The sequence below is a fragment of the Pinus tabuliformis genome, chromosome 7 (assembly GCF_031772625.1).
Source record: "Pinus tabuliformis cultivar Carrire ecotype Pingquan chromosome 7, CPIR1, whole genome shotgun sequence".
In the NCBI taxonomy this organism is placed as follows: domain Eukaryota; kingdom Viridiplantae; phylum Streptophyta; class Pinopsida; order Pinales; family Pinaceae; genus Pinus; species Pinus tabuliformis.
This window is the reverse complement of record NC_142293.1, coordinates 520,784,325-520,800,680: the sequence shown is the minus strand read 5'-3', so window position 1 is coordinate 520,800,680 and position 16,356 is coordinate 520,784,325. Positions and strand designations below refer to the sequence as shown.

The following is a 16,356-nucleotide window of genomic DNA, read 5'->3' as shown; positions in this document are numbered from 1 at the left end:
ATGGCTCTGGTGCTCTGGGCTCTAGCTCTTGGCTCTGGGCTCTGGCTCTTGGTTCTCTGTGTTATCAGTGGTTCACTCAACCTCTAAGCGAATCTCGGAAACCTTCAGCAGCCTTGTCAATTGAGCTCTTTGTGTATTTGTGAGGCATCCCTCCGGCTCTGTGGCTTCTTGTCCGTTTCTCTGTGGGTAATCATTCCTCTATCTCTTTCACTGGCCCTCTATCTTCCTCTCTGTGCAATCATCCCTCTGTGGCTCTGTGTCTGGACATCTGGATCTGTGGCTCTCTGCGTATAATGCCTCCCTATTACAGTAACACCCGCTTATAGCATGGCACAGGTGAATGGGAGCCGTTTTTACAATGGAAAATGCACAAGCGGCCTTTCTTCAGGCAGATTCCCGAGTTCGAACACGTAACGCAATACACAGGAAAACTGATGAAAAGCGCATCATGGAGCATTTAGCCGGAACTCAAATAATATTCAATCGCTCCTATAATCCTATCAGGTCCGTGTTCTTCATCGCTCATCGCAGATCGCATTGCCTATGGCCAAACACCAAATACACAGGAATACATTGAAAATATGAAAATCTGGACTTCAAATAATATGTAGCCGCATTTATAAACCCTATCGAGTCTGCACCCTGATCGCTAATCGCAATCGCGCTGTGTCAACGGCCCTTTATATTTGTGCGATCCGATCGCCGATCAAATTAGGACCATCCATTCTTTTTCCAATCCAACGGTTGACAAACTCTCATCGTAATCGGCCCATTGCTTTATTCGCAGGTCGCATGTGTATTGGCCTTTGTATTGTTTGCGATGCAATTCACCGATCGCCGATCGACGTTATCGCATATCACACAGTTGCATGGTCGCAAGTTGCAATGCCACAGGTCATGGTCCTCAAGCTTCTCCGATCGCCGATAAGTGATCATATCCTAACCGTTGATCTGCGCATCCGATCCAACGGTCCACGTGCAATTGCTAGTCGCTTATTGCAAAACCTTTATGCCTTTGGGTAAGTCCTTCCCTTTGGATGTATTGCGATGCGATATGAAATGTTCCCTTTATCATATATATATATATATATATATATATATATACTCCACATATATATATTTGTGATGCGATGAAGGAATGCGATGTGATGAACTTTAAGGGATTTTATGTTTAAAAACACATTTTCCCTTAAGTCCCATTTATAAGAAATTGCATCATTTTCTAAGGATAATGGACAATCTTCTTTTTACAATAACTTCTTCATCTGAAGTCCATTTTATTCCATTCAAATTGTGTTAGCTTCAGAATGAAGAGATCTCTGCAATGAGACTATTTCCAAGAGCATTCTTTGACTTTCATTTTCCTTTGTGAGGAATATTCATAGACTTAGAAGTCTATTTTAGATTCATTTTGGATCACGCCTTCCCCCTAAAAAGCTTTTGGTCTCCAAAAGTCTGATATACTGATCTGAACAATAGATGAGAGTATACCACCCTCTTCTTTCAGCTTTCATACACCTGCCTACATGGCTAGTGCCTCTGAACCAAAACCTTTGAACACTCCCTTCCTGGATGTGCTTGTCCTCCTGGGAAGAATTGTCTTTCTCCTTGACTTCCTGCAGAACTACTGCTGAGAAGGTCACAGAAGGTAGTTTGAACTTCTCTGCCTTGATCATTGATCCAAGGTGGTTCAAACCAATGCGAAGTTACATCTGCTTCACAAAATTTACATTTGGACCTATTTGACATACTGTCAACAACAACTGTTAACAACAACAGGATTACAGACAACAACTGGATGGACTAAACTCCTGTTGCAACAAAAGAAACATATTTTCACATCTTGTGAATTACCTCCATGTCTTTACATCTATATATAAATCATTGACTAGCTAACGAGCCAACAAAACATGCCTTTAAAACCACTGACCCTTCGAGTCAAGCATCCAGAAAAAGAATTCTACAGTTCTTTTTCAAAGATGAACACTTCATCAACATCTCCATCTTGGAGACGAAATCAACTTTTCTCAAGTCAATATTGCATTACATGCATGTTTAAAACAAAGCAATCAACCCTTCAAGTGAATCACACATACATGTTTAAATACAAGGAAATCATTAACATCCCTGTGTTCATGCATATCATGCTTATGCATGCATTTCATCTTTCAGCTTTCGCTTAAGAATTGTACTTTTGAAGCTGAAATGAACATAATGTTGCAGCAATAAAGTGAGTCTCCTATTCAACTTTTTCCATTCACCTTCTTGGTAAAAACCTGCAACTTGCATTCCATTAACAAAGAAATGCAAATAGATGCATCTTGATATAATGCATTTTAAAAAAGACATGCAACCTTAATTGGATAAGAATTCTAACCATTTCTTACCAATCCATTTTAAAGGTCCTTCCTTTGTCTGCACATCAACAACAACATGTGAATCATCTTGAAACATATCATTCATGGAATCTTTCTTTCCATTCATGCCATTTTCTCTTTCCACCTTCTTCAAGTTTCGTAGAAGAATTGTTGGATTCAAAGTCCAGCATTTGCAGCAATATGTCATTGCTTATGGTAGTAAGTGCAACACGTGAATTTCCTCAACAACATGATTTGCCTTGTCCAATGGACCTTTGGCTTCTTGCTTCTTTTCCTTCCAAAGTTTCCTACATGTGGCCATTCCCTTCCAACATCTAGAAACAATATGGTTACCCAAACCACAAAAGGAACAAGCAATTATTTTCCCATGCTTATATGGAAATTTATCATGCTTAACACAATCAAAAGGAATGTGTTTAGAACCAGATTTATACCTTTCTTTTTCACCTTTATTGCCTTCATGAGGAGGTGAATTAAATGAAGAAGTAGCTCCCTTTGGAACACCATCAATCTCTTCAAGGCTGTCAGAGTTTCCACAACTCTCTGGTTCAAGTGCATGCTTATGAACACCTGCATCCTACAAATGATGTTTCAAGCTATTGCATTCTCCATGAATACAATCTTTACACTCTTGAGGTAGAAGACTTGAAATGAAACTCCTTGGAATTGTTTTAATGGCCTTCATGGCAGCTTTGGAACTTTCTCCATAAGCTTGTCCATAGCCAAGACTCAAATACTTAGGTCTTTCCTCAACCATTATTGGCTCAACAATACCCTGTGCATGTTTGCCCAAGCCTTTTCCTTCATAGCCCATCTTGGACATTAACTTGGAACCTATGCCTCTGGTATGTTTTTCAAAAGAACCAATATAGCCATTCTTAGAGGAAATTGAAGACAAAATGGAATTATTTACCTCTTCTTTAAGTTGATACTTGACCAAGGCTTCTTGGCAACAAAGAGATGTGTCTCCAACTTATGCATCCTTTCCAGGTTCATATTTGCAATATGAAGTTGGCCTTCCACTTCTTGCAATTTGTTAGAAAGCAACTGCTGCTCTTCCTTCATGGAATTCAATTGCTCTTGAAGTCCAACACTCATTTCTCTCACCATATCCATCATGATGCACAAGTCTTGCTTCATGTCTTTACCACCAAATCTTGTGATGAAGGAGAGTTTTGAGGACTCGCTTGTAGAAGTTGTCATTATGAAAATGATCAAAAGAACTTCAAACAATATTAACAAATGGCTTATTCAAGAAACTTTTTGCAACAAACCTCTTGTGCTTCAAGGATTGTTTTGAGGTCCTTTGGGATAAGAAGAATGCCTTCAACCCTTCTTCCTTCTTATCCTCTCCTGGACTTAACTAACATCAGCTTTCCCTGAACCTTTGCAAACTCAAACAACAATCAGTTTACAAACAATCAAGCACCTTTCAAGTAAAGCAAGCATATACTGGTACCACTTGCATCATGATACCACCTGCTCTGGTATAACCGGTTCTGATATAACCTTCTTTGAAGGTGGGGTTAATCAACCTTTGGCTCTGATACCACCTGATCTGAAATGGGGCACTAAAGGCTTCTTGTCAAGCTTACAAGAACCTCTCCCACTCCAAAGCTTATATATTCCCAAGATCTATGCTTATGATTAACCAATTGCGGAATTAAAAGTGCTTGAAATAGGTGTATGCTTGTGTTTGCCTTTAAACTGTCTAATGCCTTAAGTTCTGTTGCTTATGCTGATATTTAAATACATGTAACAATAAATAATGCAGCAAATAAACAAACACATAAGACAACAATATAATATGGAGTTCACCCTAATATCTTGGGCTACGTCTCCTTGAGCTCTAGTCAACTTGACTAGGCTCTTTGGGATTATGGCTTCAATTCTTTTACAAGTTCCACACTCAACTCCATTGGTTTACAACTGAACCAATGGGCTTAGAATGCCATCTTACCCCTGGCTGTCCTCACTCTGCAGACAGATCTAGGCTTCTTTGGACTTGACTCCTTCAGTCAGTGCTCTGAGCTTCTTGAGCTTCTGGCTTCTCTGACTCCCTCAGAATTCTATATTGTCTCTGGAACTCCTTCTTCTGTCTTCAGCACACTTTGGACACTAGCAATAGCTTGATCTTTTGATCTCTTTGCTGTTTTGCAGCTTCACTACAACATCATGGCTCTTAGAAGTCTGCTTTGAGCTCTTTGGCTTTGAGGCTCTGCCTAAAACCTCTGGTGGCTATGCCTTTATCAAGCACTCCGTGTAAGGACCCTACATATAGAGACTATATACATTTTTTTTTTTAAACAACAATACAACCAGAAAAGAAACACATTGAAATTCAATTTATTTAGCACACACATTCCTGCCACTCATTTCAGGAAACATATCATAACATTTTCATAATGTTAACTAAGATCAATAGTCATGAAATACATATGTACCGTTCACCAGAAGGCGAGACTCCAATTGCTCTGTTGTTACTGGTATTCCCTTGTAGCTGGTCACCTCCGCAAGTGAATGATGACGCACTTGATCCGAATGCGAAGACTCACCGGTTAACCTCCCAATATACTACTTGGGTACTCTTCTTCCCCACGGACCCCCGAGCTGCAATGGGGTTGTACAATGGAGGAAAGCACTAGCTAGTAGAGGAGAGCACGCCTTGGCTCAAGAGTCCCCTCTCTAAATATCCTCTACTTCACCAAACTCACTGTAGCTTCGTAATCACTGCTCTGACAACATCTCATCCATCCAACAATAGGGTTCCCAAAAAGTCCTTTCTCCTATGGCTTGCCCCTTCTTTTATAAAAGTCCTCCTAGATGACACTTGGCATGTCATGCATAATTTTATATATATATATATATATATATTTTTTTTTTAATTCAATAGTTTTATTATTCACCCACCCATGTGTCACTCTCTCATCAAGGGTCACCCAAAATTATTTACTTAACTTTTTATTTAAAACTAATATTTTCCTCACCTCAACAAGATTCCTATTTCTTCTCCTAGTTGTCTCTTTATTCCCCCCTTTTATTCCTTAATTTGTGTTCATTACTTGAAGTCAATTAATGAGTCAAGATTTTATCCCCAATCTACTCCCTAATTTAACTCAGGTTATCTCTTAGATGGGTATTCTTATGTTGGTTGTTGACACATGGAGCTTCTCTACATTTCTCTAAATTTAATTTATTATTCTCATTTTAATTCACCTTCCTCTTTTCTTAATTAGGTTTAAATTAGTTTAGGATTAATCTTTATCCTTACAATTATGTTTGTCTTTCCCCTTTTTCCTAATTAAACCACATAATCTTCCTAGTACTTTCCAACATGGGAAGGATAGAGTTTTTAAGGTACTCTATTTTAATTCTTCCTATGATCCTCCTTATTCCAAGTTTTATTTTGATTTAATTACATTGGTTTCTAATCACCATTTACCCTTGATGTAAATTTACCTAGTTTTCATTCCTTGCTTATATTTATTTATTATTATTTATCTTTAAAGATTCCAAGGGTGCCAAGTTCGGTTGTGCCCTTCAAGAACTTCCCTAGAAGTTCCAAGGGTGCCACACCTAATAGTTTATTTGTGATGTCAAGGGTGTCAGCTTGGTTGTGCCCTTCAAGAACTTCCCTAGAAGTTCCAAGGGTGCCACACCTAATAGTTTATTTGTGATGCCAAGGGTGCCACGTTGGTCGTGCCCTTCAAGAAATTCTCTAGAAGTTCCAAGGGTGCCACACCACTTGCCCTTCAAGCATCCAGTGATTACGAGGGGAAATTATAGTGCAACATCATAGACTACTATCATCTCTCATGTTGCCTGCTATAGTGAGACTAATGGTGTCGGGGATCAAGGAATCCGCCTTGATGCGCGCCCCCCGGTAAAGTCCTCATGAGCGACCCAACTTTGGGACCTGCCCTCATGGCATCGTGATCTTCAAGGCGAAGGTGTTTCAACCCTTCCAACCCAAGTCACGGCGGGAGTGCTAGTGGGTGAGATCAGGGACTCTGTCCCACCCCTCCCATGTAGTTCCATCCACTTGTACAACCCCATCACCCATATGTGAGTCATTCGGTCAAGCAACTAATCTGTGCCTGCAACCATTAACATATCATCAGGATATAGTTAAACATATATGGCAGATTTCAAGATTGACTTAGACTTTCAAATATAAAAATAATATGAATTTTCATCAAACCAGGTGTCATCAACTCGTCATATGCGAGTGCCTCTGATGGTTTCCTGCCATACTCAATAATCATCAGTAACAAGGTTTCTCAATGTTAGTCATTGTCATAATAGCATCATTGACAATTCCTAGTCATTCACATCATTGTCTATTGTAAGCCTGAACTAAAGGAAGTAGGTACACATCCATCATGGCTATCATCATTAAACATCAATGGAAAAATACATATTTATTAATCTATCAACAACAATTAGAAATATACCTATCCATCAAATTTATCATCATCATGCTTTTAGTAGAGAGCATACATATTCTTTACTACCCTCATCATCATAAATTCAACTAGAGACCAAACTTAACTATTTGATGTTGCAATCATCAGAACACCAATAGATAAGATACGTAAACTATTTAATGTTGCAATCATCAGAACACCAATAGATAAGATACATAAACTATTTAATGTTGCAATCATCAGAACACCAATAGATAACATACATAAACTATTCATGCTATCATAATATCAATGGAAAGCATTCATAAACATCACAACCATGAATATCTCAATCACTAATAATAGTGTCAAGTGCCCGGATCCTCAACCTGAGGTCCTCAAAGAATAAAGTGTGGGCCTTATGGCTAAATAAATGTTTGTGTCATCTCACTGTCAGTCAACTAGAGCGGGCACTACATACACCCCCTCTTAATAATAGACTTCGTCTTGAAGTCACTAGAATAGGTAAGGAAAACGGTGACGCATCTCCTCGGCGTCCTCCCAAGTAGCTGAACTAGGACTATAATTGTCCCACTGGACCTTGACCTGGTCCACCAACCGTCGTCTAAGCTGCAAATTTCTCTGGTCCAGTATGCAAACTGGTTCAGTCATCACTGCTCCCTCGTCCGAAACCTGCAAATGACCAAAATCAATAATATGCGAAGGATCTAAAATATAATGACGTAAAACAGACACATGAAACACATCATGCATACGTGCTAAAGATGGAGGAAAGGCAAGTCTATATGCCACTGGGCTTTTCCTTTCTAAGATTTCAAAAGGTCCCACAAACTGTGGAGACAATTTTTCTCCTTTTCCAAATTTTATAGAGCTTTTTTAGGGCCTCACTCTCAGGAACACCCTATCCCCCACTTCATAACTTCGGTCTACTCGATGAGCATCAGCATAGCTCTTTTGTCAATCTTGCGCTTCCTTTAACCTCCTCCTAATCATGGTCATTTGTTCTTCCATCTCTTGCACCACTTCAGGTCCTATTAATACTCGGTCCTCTAGTCGGTCCCAACTGAGAGGTGTTCTGCAAGGTCTTCCATATAAGAACTCAAATGGCGCCATCTTTATGGAACTCTGATAGCTATTATTGTAAGCAAATTCTACGAGTGGTAAAAACTCCTCCCATCTCTTTTGTTGGTCCATCACATACATCCGAAGCATGTCTTCAAGGATTTGGTTTGTCCTCTCAGACTGCCCATCTGTTTCTGGGTGATAAGCAGTGCTGAAGTTCAACTGGGTTCCCAAAGCTTCTTGGAAACTGGTCCAAAATCTTCCAGTAAACACTGCTCCCCTATCAGATATGATCTTTCTAGGCACTCCATGTAATCTCATAATCTCATTAATAAAAACCCTTGCAATTTCTGGTGCCTTATATGTAGTCTTAACTGGTATGAAATGGGCGCTTTTGGTCAACGTGTCCACTACCACAAATATGGAATCATGTCTTCTTGAGGTCATTGGTAGTCCCACAATGAAGTCCATTGATATAACTTCCCATTTAGATTTTGGTATCTCATGGGGCTGCAATAAGCCTGTCGGATGCCTGTGCTCGGCTTTTACTCGCTGACACTCTAAGCATCTAGCTACCAAGTTCATGATGTCCTTCTTCATCCCTTTCCAAAAGAAGAGTGGCTTTAGATCCGCACTCATTTTCTTAACACCAGGGTGTGCCATGTATACAGCGCGATGTGCTTCATTTAAGATTAATTGGCGAATATCTTCATTTGGTGGCACATATATCCTTCCTCGAAATCGTAGTAGCCCATCATTATCAAGGGAGTATTCTGCATATTTTGGGACCCTCATTTCATCCTCCCTCAAACTTTTTCGAACCTCCTGATACCAGGCGTCACTAATTTGTAATTCAAGCAGTTTCTCCCTCAAATTTGTCTTCAAGGGAATGACTGAAAATATCCGCAGCCTCCTACTTAAAGCATCAGCCACCCTATTTACTGTTCCTTTGATGTAGGTGATATCGAAATCATATTCACTAATTAGCTCAGACCATCGTCTTTGCCTTGCATTTACGTGATCTTGAGTGAATATGTGTTGTAACCCACAATGGTCAGTCCTAAGATCAAACTTCCTTCCTAGAAGGTAGTGTCTCCAAACTTTTAGTGCATAAACAATTGCTGCCATTTCTAGATCATGGGTTGCGTAGTTTTTTTCATGGGTTCTGAGTTTCCTTGATGCATAGGCTATTACCCTTCCTTCTTGCATCAACACACAACCCAATCCTTCTTTGGAGGCATCAATGCAAACCAAAAATTCTTGTTCCATATCCGACACCTTCAAAATTGGTGCTGTCGTTAATAACACCTTTAACCTTTGGAATGCCTCTTCACATTTTTCAGTCCAGATGAATTTCTTGTTCTTTCTTTGGAGCTCAGTAATGGGGTTTGCTATTTTTGAAAACCCTTCGACAAATCTACGATAGTATCCTGCCATGCCCATGAAACTTCGTATTTCATGAACATTGGTTGGTGTTGGCCATTCCATGATGGCCTCGATCTTTACTAGGTCTACTGCAATACCCTCCCCAGAGATAATGTGTCCAAGATAATGAATCTTGGTTTGGTAAAAGGAACACTTTGACAACTTCCCGTACAATTGGTTTTCTCTAAGACATTGGAGAACTATCCTTAAGTGTTCATCATGCTCTTCTGGGGCCTTTGAGTAGATCAAAATGTCATCGATAAAGACTTGTACAAACTTGTCTAAGTAATCCCGAAATATTCCGTTCATCAAACTCATGAAAACACCCGGGGCATTTGTCAGTCCAAAGGGTAAGACTACAAATTCATAATGCCCAAATCTTGTTTTAAAGGCTGTCTTCGAAATATCTTCTTCTTTGATTCTCAACTGATGATATCCCGACCTCAGATCTATTTTTGAAAACACCGTTGCCCCTTTCATTTGATCAAATAAGTCATCTATCCTAGGCAAAGGGTATTGATTCTTTATAGTCACTTTATTCAACTGGCGGTAATCAATGCACAGTCGCCAAGACCCATCCTTTTTTTTAGCAAAAATCGCTGGGGCTCCCCATGGAGATGTGCTAGGTCGTATGAACCCCAAGTCTAGTAGTTCCTTTAATTGGAACTGCAATTCCTTTAGCTCTGGAGCTGACATCCGATAGGGTGCCTTTGCAATAGGCTCCGAGCCTGGTTTAAGGTCGATGGTGAAATCAATTTCCCTCCTTGGGGGTAGCCCGGGTAGTTCTTCGGGAAATACATCCTTAAATTCAACAAGAATTGGGTGTTTATCAAGACCTTCAGAGTCACTCTTTTCGTTTAGAGTGACCACTGAGAACAATTGACACCCCTTTCGCCTAAATTTCATTAGTTGCATGGAGGAGATGAACCTCAAGGACACCCCTCGGTTCTTTCCCCTTAATGATTTTCGTTGGTCATCATCGTCCGTGAAATGTAGAATCTTGTCCTTGCAGTCTGAGAGTGCCTCATGCCGCTCCAACCAATCCATTCCTATAACTACATCATAAACTCCTAGAATTGTCGAGTACAGGGATATCTTGGTCTTACATACACCCAGGTCCACCTCACAATCCTTTACCAATTTTCCTACAGTTCTTTTCATACCACATGCCATTTCTACATGTTTAAATTCATATTGTGGAATTGCTTTATGTTTAATCTTTGCTAATGCATTTATAGAAATAAATGAATCAGTAGCCCCTGGATCTATTAAAATGACAAAACTCATACCATCAATATTACCTGAGGTTTCTAACACAGTGGACTGGTGTTCGACCTGGCGATTGTTCACCGCTGCATGGATGCGATGAGCCTTCCCCAGATCCCCCACTGTAGTTGCATTCTTAGTTGAGTTGATATTACCTGTCTTTTGAGGGCAATCCCTCTCGTAGTGAGGACCCCCACAATTCCAACACCCCTTCCTAGGGACTTGGCTCCTACTACCAACTGAACTGTGAGTTGGTCTAGAACTTTGCTGGAAAGAAGATCGGTGCTGAGGTGGTGTGACTTGGTGCTGTCGCATAGGCTGGTGCGGTTGTGGTTGACGAGTTTGTTGCGGTACCCTGCGCGAATGCTGAGCTGGATGCCTATATGGTGTTCTTTGACTTCTTCCTGACCACCTTTGATGATTTAGCACAGGACCCCCTTGCAAATTTCCACGTTCCATATTGTTTCTACCTGGTACTCCTGATTCTGTGGGCCTTGATGACTTACTATGTGCACTGCTCATGATCTCCTCCTCTGCAATGATTGCCCGCTGAACTGCCTCGTGCAAGGTGCGAGGCATTAAGATTCTAACCTTGTTCCGAATGTTAACATTTAATCCATACACAAATTTGTTTACCTTGAGCTTCTCTGTGTTTAGGTGAGGGGCATAACGAAGTAATTCCATGAAACGTGCCTCATACTCTGGTAGGGAGCGACTCCCTTGCTTTAATGAATTGAATTCATTTAGTTGTCTCTCAAGGAACTCTTCTGACAGGTAACGCTCTCTAAATTTTTCTTCAAATAGCTCCCAAGTTACTTCTGATATATCCATCCCCAATTGGGTTAATAATGTCTTCCACCAAAGTAGTGCGTTTCCCTTTAGCTGGAATATACCCATCTTGGCCTTCATGTTTGAGGTGTAATCTCTAAGGGTAAAACACATAGCCATGTTTTCCAACCATGCCTCTGCAGATTGACCATCAGTGGAACCCCAAAACTCTGGAAATTTTACCTTTTCCAAGTCTCGACGTACATCATTTCTGGTGGTGCTTTGGGGTGTTTCATTTTGTATGATCGGTCCTCCATGCTCCCGTTCCAAATGGTTTATTAGTGCCTCAGACATGTGTTGGAATGATCTCATTAAGTTCAACACTTCTCCCGCGGGTATCTGCTCTTGTGTGGAGATGTTTTCCCCCTCATTAGGTGGGGTGGTAGGAGTTGGTTGTTGTGGTGGCGCCATGTTGTGCCCTTTAGCTGCCCCACTCCTTCTGGTACCTCTCCTAACCATGGTTCACCTGCCACAGTTTAATACGATTTTTCCTTATAAAGTAAAAACCAATCAAAATAAAAATAAATAAAATTTATTTATGAGATACGGAAAATTTGAGAAATGCTAAATTAAAATTCTCAAACTTCCCGAATCTTGATAAATACTCCATGAAGAAAACTTCTTTATCACTCCTAACATATTTATCTTTCTAATCTTCATTATCACAACTTGCCTTTATAAATAAAACCTACTTTCCAATCATTTTAACTATTACAGAAAGCTCAAGTCAACTTTATATATATATATATATATATATATATATATATATTATTATTTTTATTTTTTTTTTTTTTCATTTTTTAACAGATTTGTAAGGATAAACTCTACGTCCAATAAACAAAAAAGTCTTAGATTTTTGGGCAGAGGTTCAACGAAATGCATTCAGAATTAAACGTGAAGCAGAGTATACAGAGGGCATACTGCAAAAAGAAAAATAACCTGTAGCTCCAAGGTATAATTAGCGAGGATGATGACCGGGAAGCAACTGGTTTCGAATGCATGGTGGAAATGTATTCCCCGCTTCTTCACTCGCTGCAATTTTCTAAGTTCCCATTCTCAAATCAATTTCCAATCTCCAGAGATCGACAGAATTTGCAAATTAATAAATGACCATCCATTCCCACACTCCGCGATCGAATCCACTCTGCATCACAGCAATCTCACACTGTCGGACTCTTTAGTAGAAAATGTGCTGGGGAGGCTTTTCTCCGGCCACGTCAATGGTTCGAAGGCCCTGCATTTCTTCCATTGGATCGCCCGGCAAAATCCCGATTATCAACACACTTCCCAGGCCTATGAAAAAATGCTTCACATCTTAGCCCGAATGCGGGATTTCGACGAGGTCTGGGAACTGCTCGACGAAATGCACCAACAAAATAAAATAACCCTCAAGGCCCTTAGCGTCGTTTTATCAAAGTATGCACGGAGAAGGTCGTTCGATGAAACCCTAGAGGCATTCGAAAAAAATGGAGAAGTTTGTGGGGAAATTGAACACGGACACATTTAATGTCCTCCTTCAGGCATTTTGCACTCAGAGACACGTGAAGGAAGCCCGGGCTGTATTCAATAAGATGCACCAGAGGTTTGCTCCCAATGCCCAGACGTTTAATATTTTGCTTTTGGGGTTTAAAGAATCTGGCAATGCAGTAGCAACAGAGATATTTTTCAGAGAAATGATCAGAAGAGGCTTGAGTCCCAATATTGTTACCTATAACATTCTCATAGATGCGTTGTGCAAGGGTAGTAGAGTTCATGATGCATTGGAACTTTTGGAAGTGATGAAAAAGAATCACTGCTGTCCTGACATTCAGACTTATACTACTTTGATACATGGGCTGGGTATTGTCCGCGATATTGATCGTGCCAGGAAACTGTTTGATGAAATGATCATAAACGGTCACGGGCCTGATACTACGGCTTACAATGCCTTGATCAGTTGTTTTTGCAAATCAGGCCGTGTGAAGGACGGGTTGATATTGATGAAAGAGATGGAGGAGAAAGATGTTGGTTGCGATAATATGACTTATCATACAATTTTATATGCATTTCAGGAGCTTCAGAATGAGGAAGAAGTTTGTGAGCTTTTTGTCAGAATGATTTCGCAGGATTGGGTGCCGCGATTCCCTGGATTTCCTTGCCATTATGCTATCAAAGCTGGCAGAGGTGCAATTTATGGGCCTCCAGATCAGAGAATAAGAATGATGGCAACGATTTCACCGCTGGCTTCCGCAGAGAATAAAAATTTCACTTTTGAAATTCCAACGTGTCATGTATATCATGATCTAGACTTTTAGAAAACGACAGATAACTGATACTTTGAACACCTCGATCACTACGTTTTCCTAACGGTTTGCCGATTTTTAGTAGTTAAGAAGTCGAGTTATCTAATTATGGAGAATGAGTTAGCTCTCATTGCCAGCCGAACAAAGCCACCTCCAAAAATCTGTGCGTACCAACCTTCATAAAGGTTCGAACTGGAGTTTTGAGGGGTTAAAATCCAGCTTTGAACAATGCAATCATCAAACAAAGCCCTACTCGTTCAGTGATTGTGGCTTCCCTCGAAGACAGACTTGAAAGCTGAAAGTTCGGACGTGGAAGGAAAAAGTTTCACATGAAAAGACTCCAAGATAATACCTCTCATTCAGTTTGTGAGTAAAGCTTTAAAAAGAACAGCGGTATTGAAATTTCTGGTTTTCCTCATTTTTGCGACAGTCGTCCTTGTAAATTTACAGTCGTTTTTCATCAAATGAATCAATTGTTCTACGATTTCATACTTTCCAGGAACTGTTCTACAAATTACTCAACGCTGGTTCTTGTGCTGCAAACTGCTTGCCAAATCTTACAAATAGTTCGACAAATTTCACCCAAATTAAAAAGGGGAGATTTAACCTCACATAATACCAAAAATTGATACTAAAGTGAAATAAATCGATAATTAAAACCAGGAAACCCTCGCTGAAATTAAAATGCTGTGTTGAAATTTGATAATCAAAACTAAAATCCTCGCGCAATTATTATACGTGGTTCTTAAGTGCTGAAATCCCTCTGCAATATTTTATATGCAATTCTTATAATTATTACAGCCTTACGTTCATAAATATAATCTCGTTATATATAATCTCGTTAATTACGCTTTTTGTGTGCAGTTGTGGCGTTGATTTAATATATCTATTTATTAAATAAGTCCGTTTTTATTTGAATATATCGGACACATTTTTTTAATGTGCAACAATATATATTTTCAAATTTATTATAGAATTATATAATTTTATTAATGGTTTTTTTTTTTTTTTTTTATTATATATATATATATATATAAAAAGAAAAATTAGGGACTTTTTAAGGAGATATATATATATTTTTAGGAGATATATATATTTTAAGGAGATTGTAATAGAACTCTACGGTACTGCAATTAGAAATTTACAACAAGTCATAAAGGTCACAAAGGTTTTGTCACATATGTTTGGTCAGTTTCAAACAGTTACGTCAATACTCTGTTCATCTGTCTGGTTTGCAGGGGTGATTGCGGCTACAAGACTTATTAGAAGCAAAACATGGCTCTGTAAATGTGAGCTAGAGTAACAAGACTTCAATTTTTTTTTTTTGAAAGAGTTAATTTGATTTTAAAGAAATACCCACATAGTAAACAAAACTAGTTATGCATGCATGGGCCCATAGGCCTCAAGGGTTAAACTTGGCTCTGATACCAAATGTAAGGACCATATAGAGACTATATACATTTTTTTTTTTTTTTTTTTTAAATAGCAATACAACCAGAAAAGAAACGCATTGAAATTCAATTTATTTAGCACACACATTCCTGCCACTCATTTCAGGAAACATATCATAACATTTTCATACTGTTAACTAAGATCAATAGTCATGAAATACATATGTACCGTTCACCAGAAGGCGAGACTCCAATTGCTCTGCTGTTGCTGGTATTCCCTTGTAGCTGGTCACCTCCGCGAGTGAATGATGACGCACTTGATCCGAATGCGAAGACTCACTGGTTAACCTCCCAGCCTACTCCTTGGGTACTCTTCTTCCCCGCGGACCCCCGAGCTGCAATGGGGTTGTACAATGGAGGAAAGCACTAGCTAGTAGAGGAGAGCACACCTTGGCTCAAGAGTCCCCTCTCTAAAAATCCTCTACCTCACCAAACTCACTGTAGCTTCGTAATCACTGCTCTGACAACATCTCATCCATCCAACAATAGGGTTCCCAAAAAGTCCTTTCTCCTATGGCTTGCCCCTTCTTTTATAAGAGTCCTCCTAGATGACACTTGGCATGTCATGCATAATTATATATATATATATATATATATATATATAATTTAATAGTTTGATTATTCACCTACCCATGTGTCACTCTCTCATCAAGGGTCACCCAAAATTATTTACTTAACTTTTTATTTAAAACTAATATTTTCCTCACCTCAACAAGATTCCTATTTCTTCTCCTAGTTGTCTCTTTATTCCCCCCTTTTATTCCTTAATTTGTGTTCATTACTTGAAGTCAATTAATGAGTCAAGATTTTATCCCCAATCTACTCCCTAATTTAACTCAAGTTATCTCTTAGATGGGTATTCTTATGTTGGTTGTTGACACATGGAGCTTCTCTACATTTCTCTAAATTTAATTTATTATTCTCATTTTAATTCACCTTCCTCTTTTATTAATTAGGTTTAAATTAGTTTTAGGATTAATCTTCATCCTTACAATTATGTTTGTCTTTCCCCTTTTTCCTAATTAAACCACATAATCTTCCTAGTACTTTCCAACATGGGAAGGATAGAGTTTTTAAGGTACTCTATTTTAATTCTTCCTATGATCCTCCTTATTCCAAGTTTTATTTTGATTTAATTACATTGGTTTCTAATCACCATTTACCCTTGATGTAAATTTACCTAGTTTTCATTCCTTGCTTATATTTATTTATTATTATTTCTCTTTAAAGATTCCAA

At 39.1% G+C, this 16,356-nt stretch overlaps 1 protein-coding gene and 1 pseudogene across 1 annotated transcript in view; one reads left to right on the top strand and one right to left on the bottom strand.

The window, feature by feature from the left end:
• Window positions 1-11,797, bottom strand: part of LOC149248352 (uncharacterized) — a 38,122-nt gene extending 26,325 nt beyond the window's left edge. The window contains exons 1-2 of the mRNA XM_089449281.1: window positions 10,594-11,797; window positions 9,758-10,467 (exon numbers count right to left, since the gene is read on the bottom strand). Of these exons, the coding sequence (XP_089305407.1) occupies window positions 9,758-10,467; window positions 10,594-11,797 (1,914 nt within the window). The remainder of the gene's footprint in view (window positions 1-9,757; window positions 10,468-10,593) is intronic.
• A 440-nt stretch (window positions 11,798-12,237) lies between these two features.
• LOC149248351 (uncharacterized) lies at window positions 12,238-13,680 on the top strand (annotated as a pseudogene).
• Window positions 13,681-16,356: the final 2,676 nt, after the last annotated feature.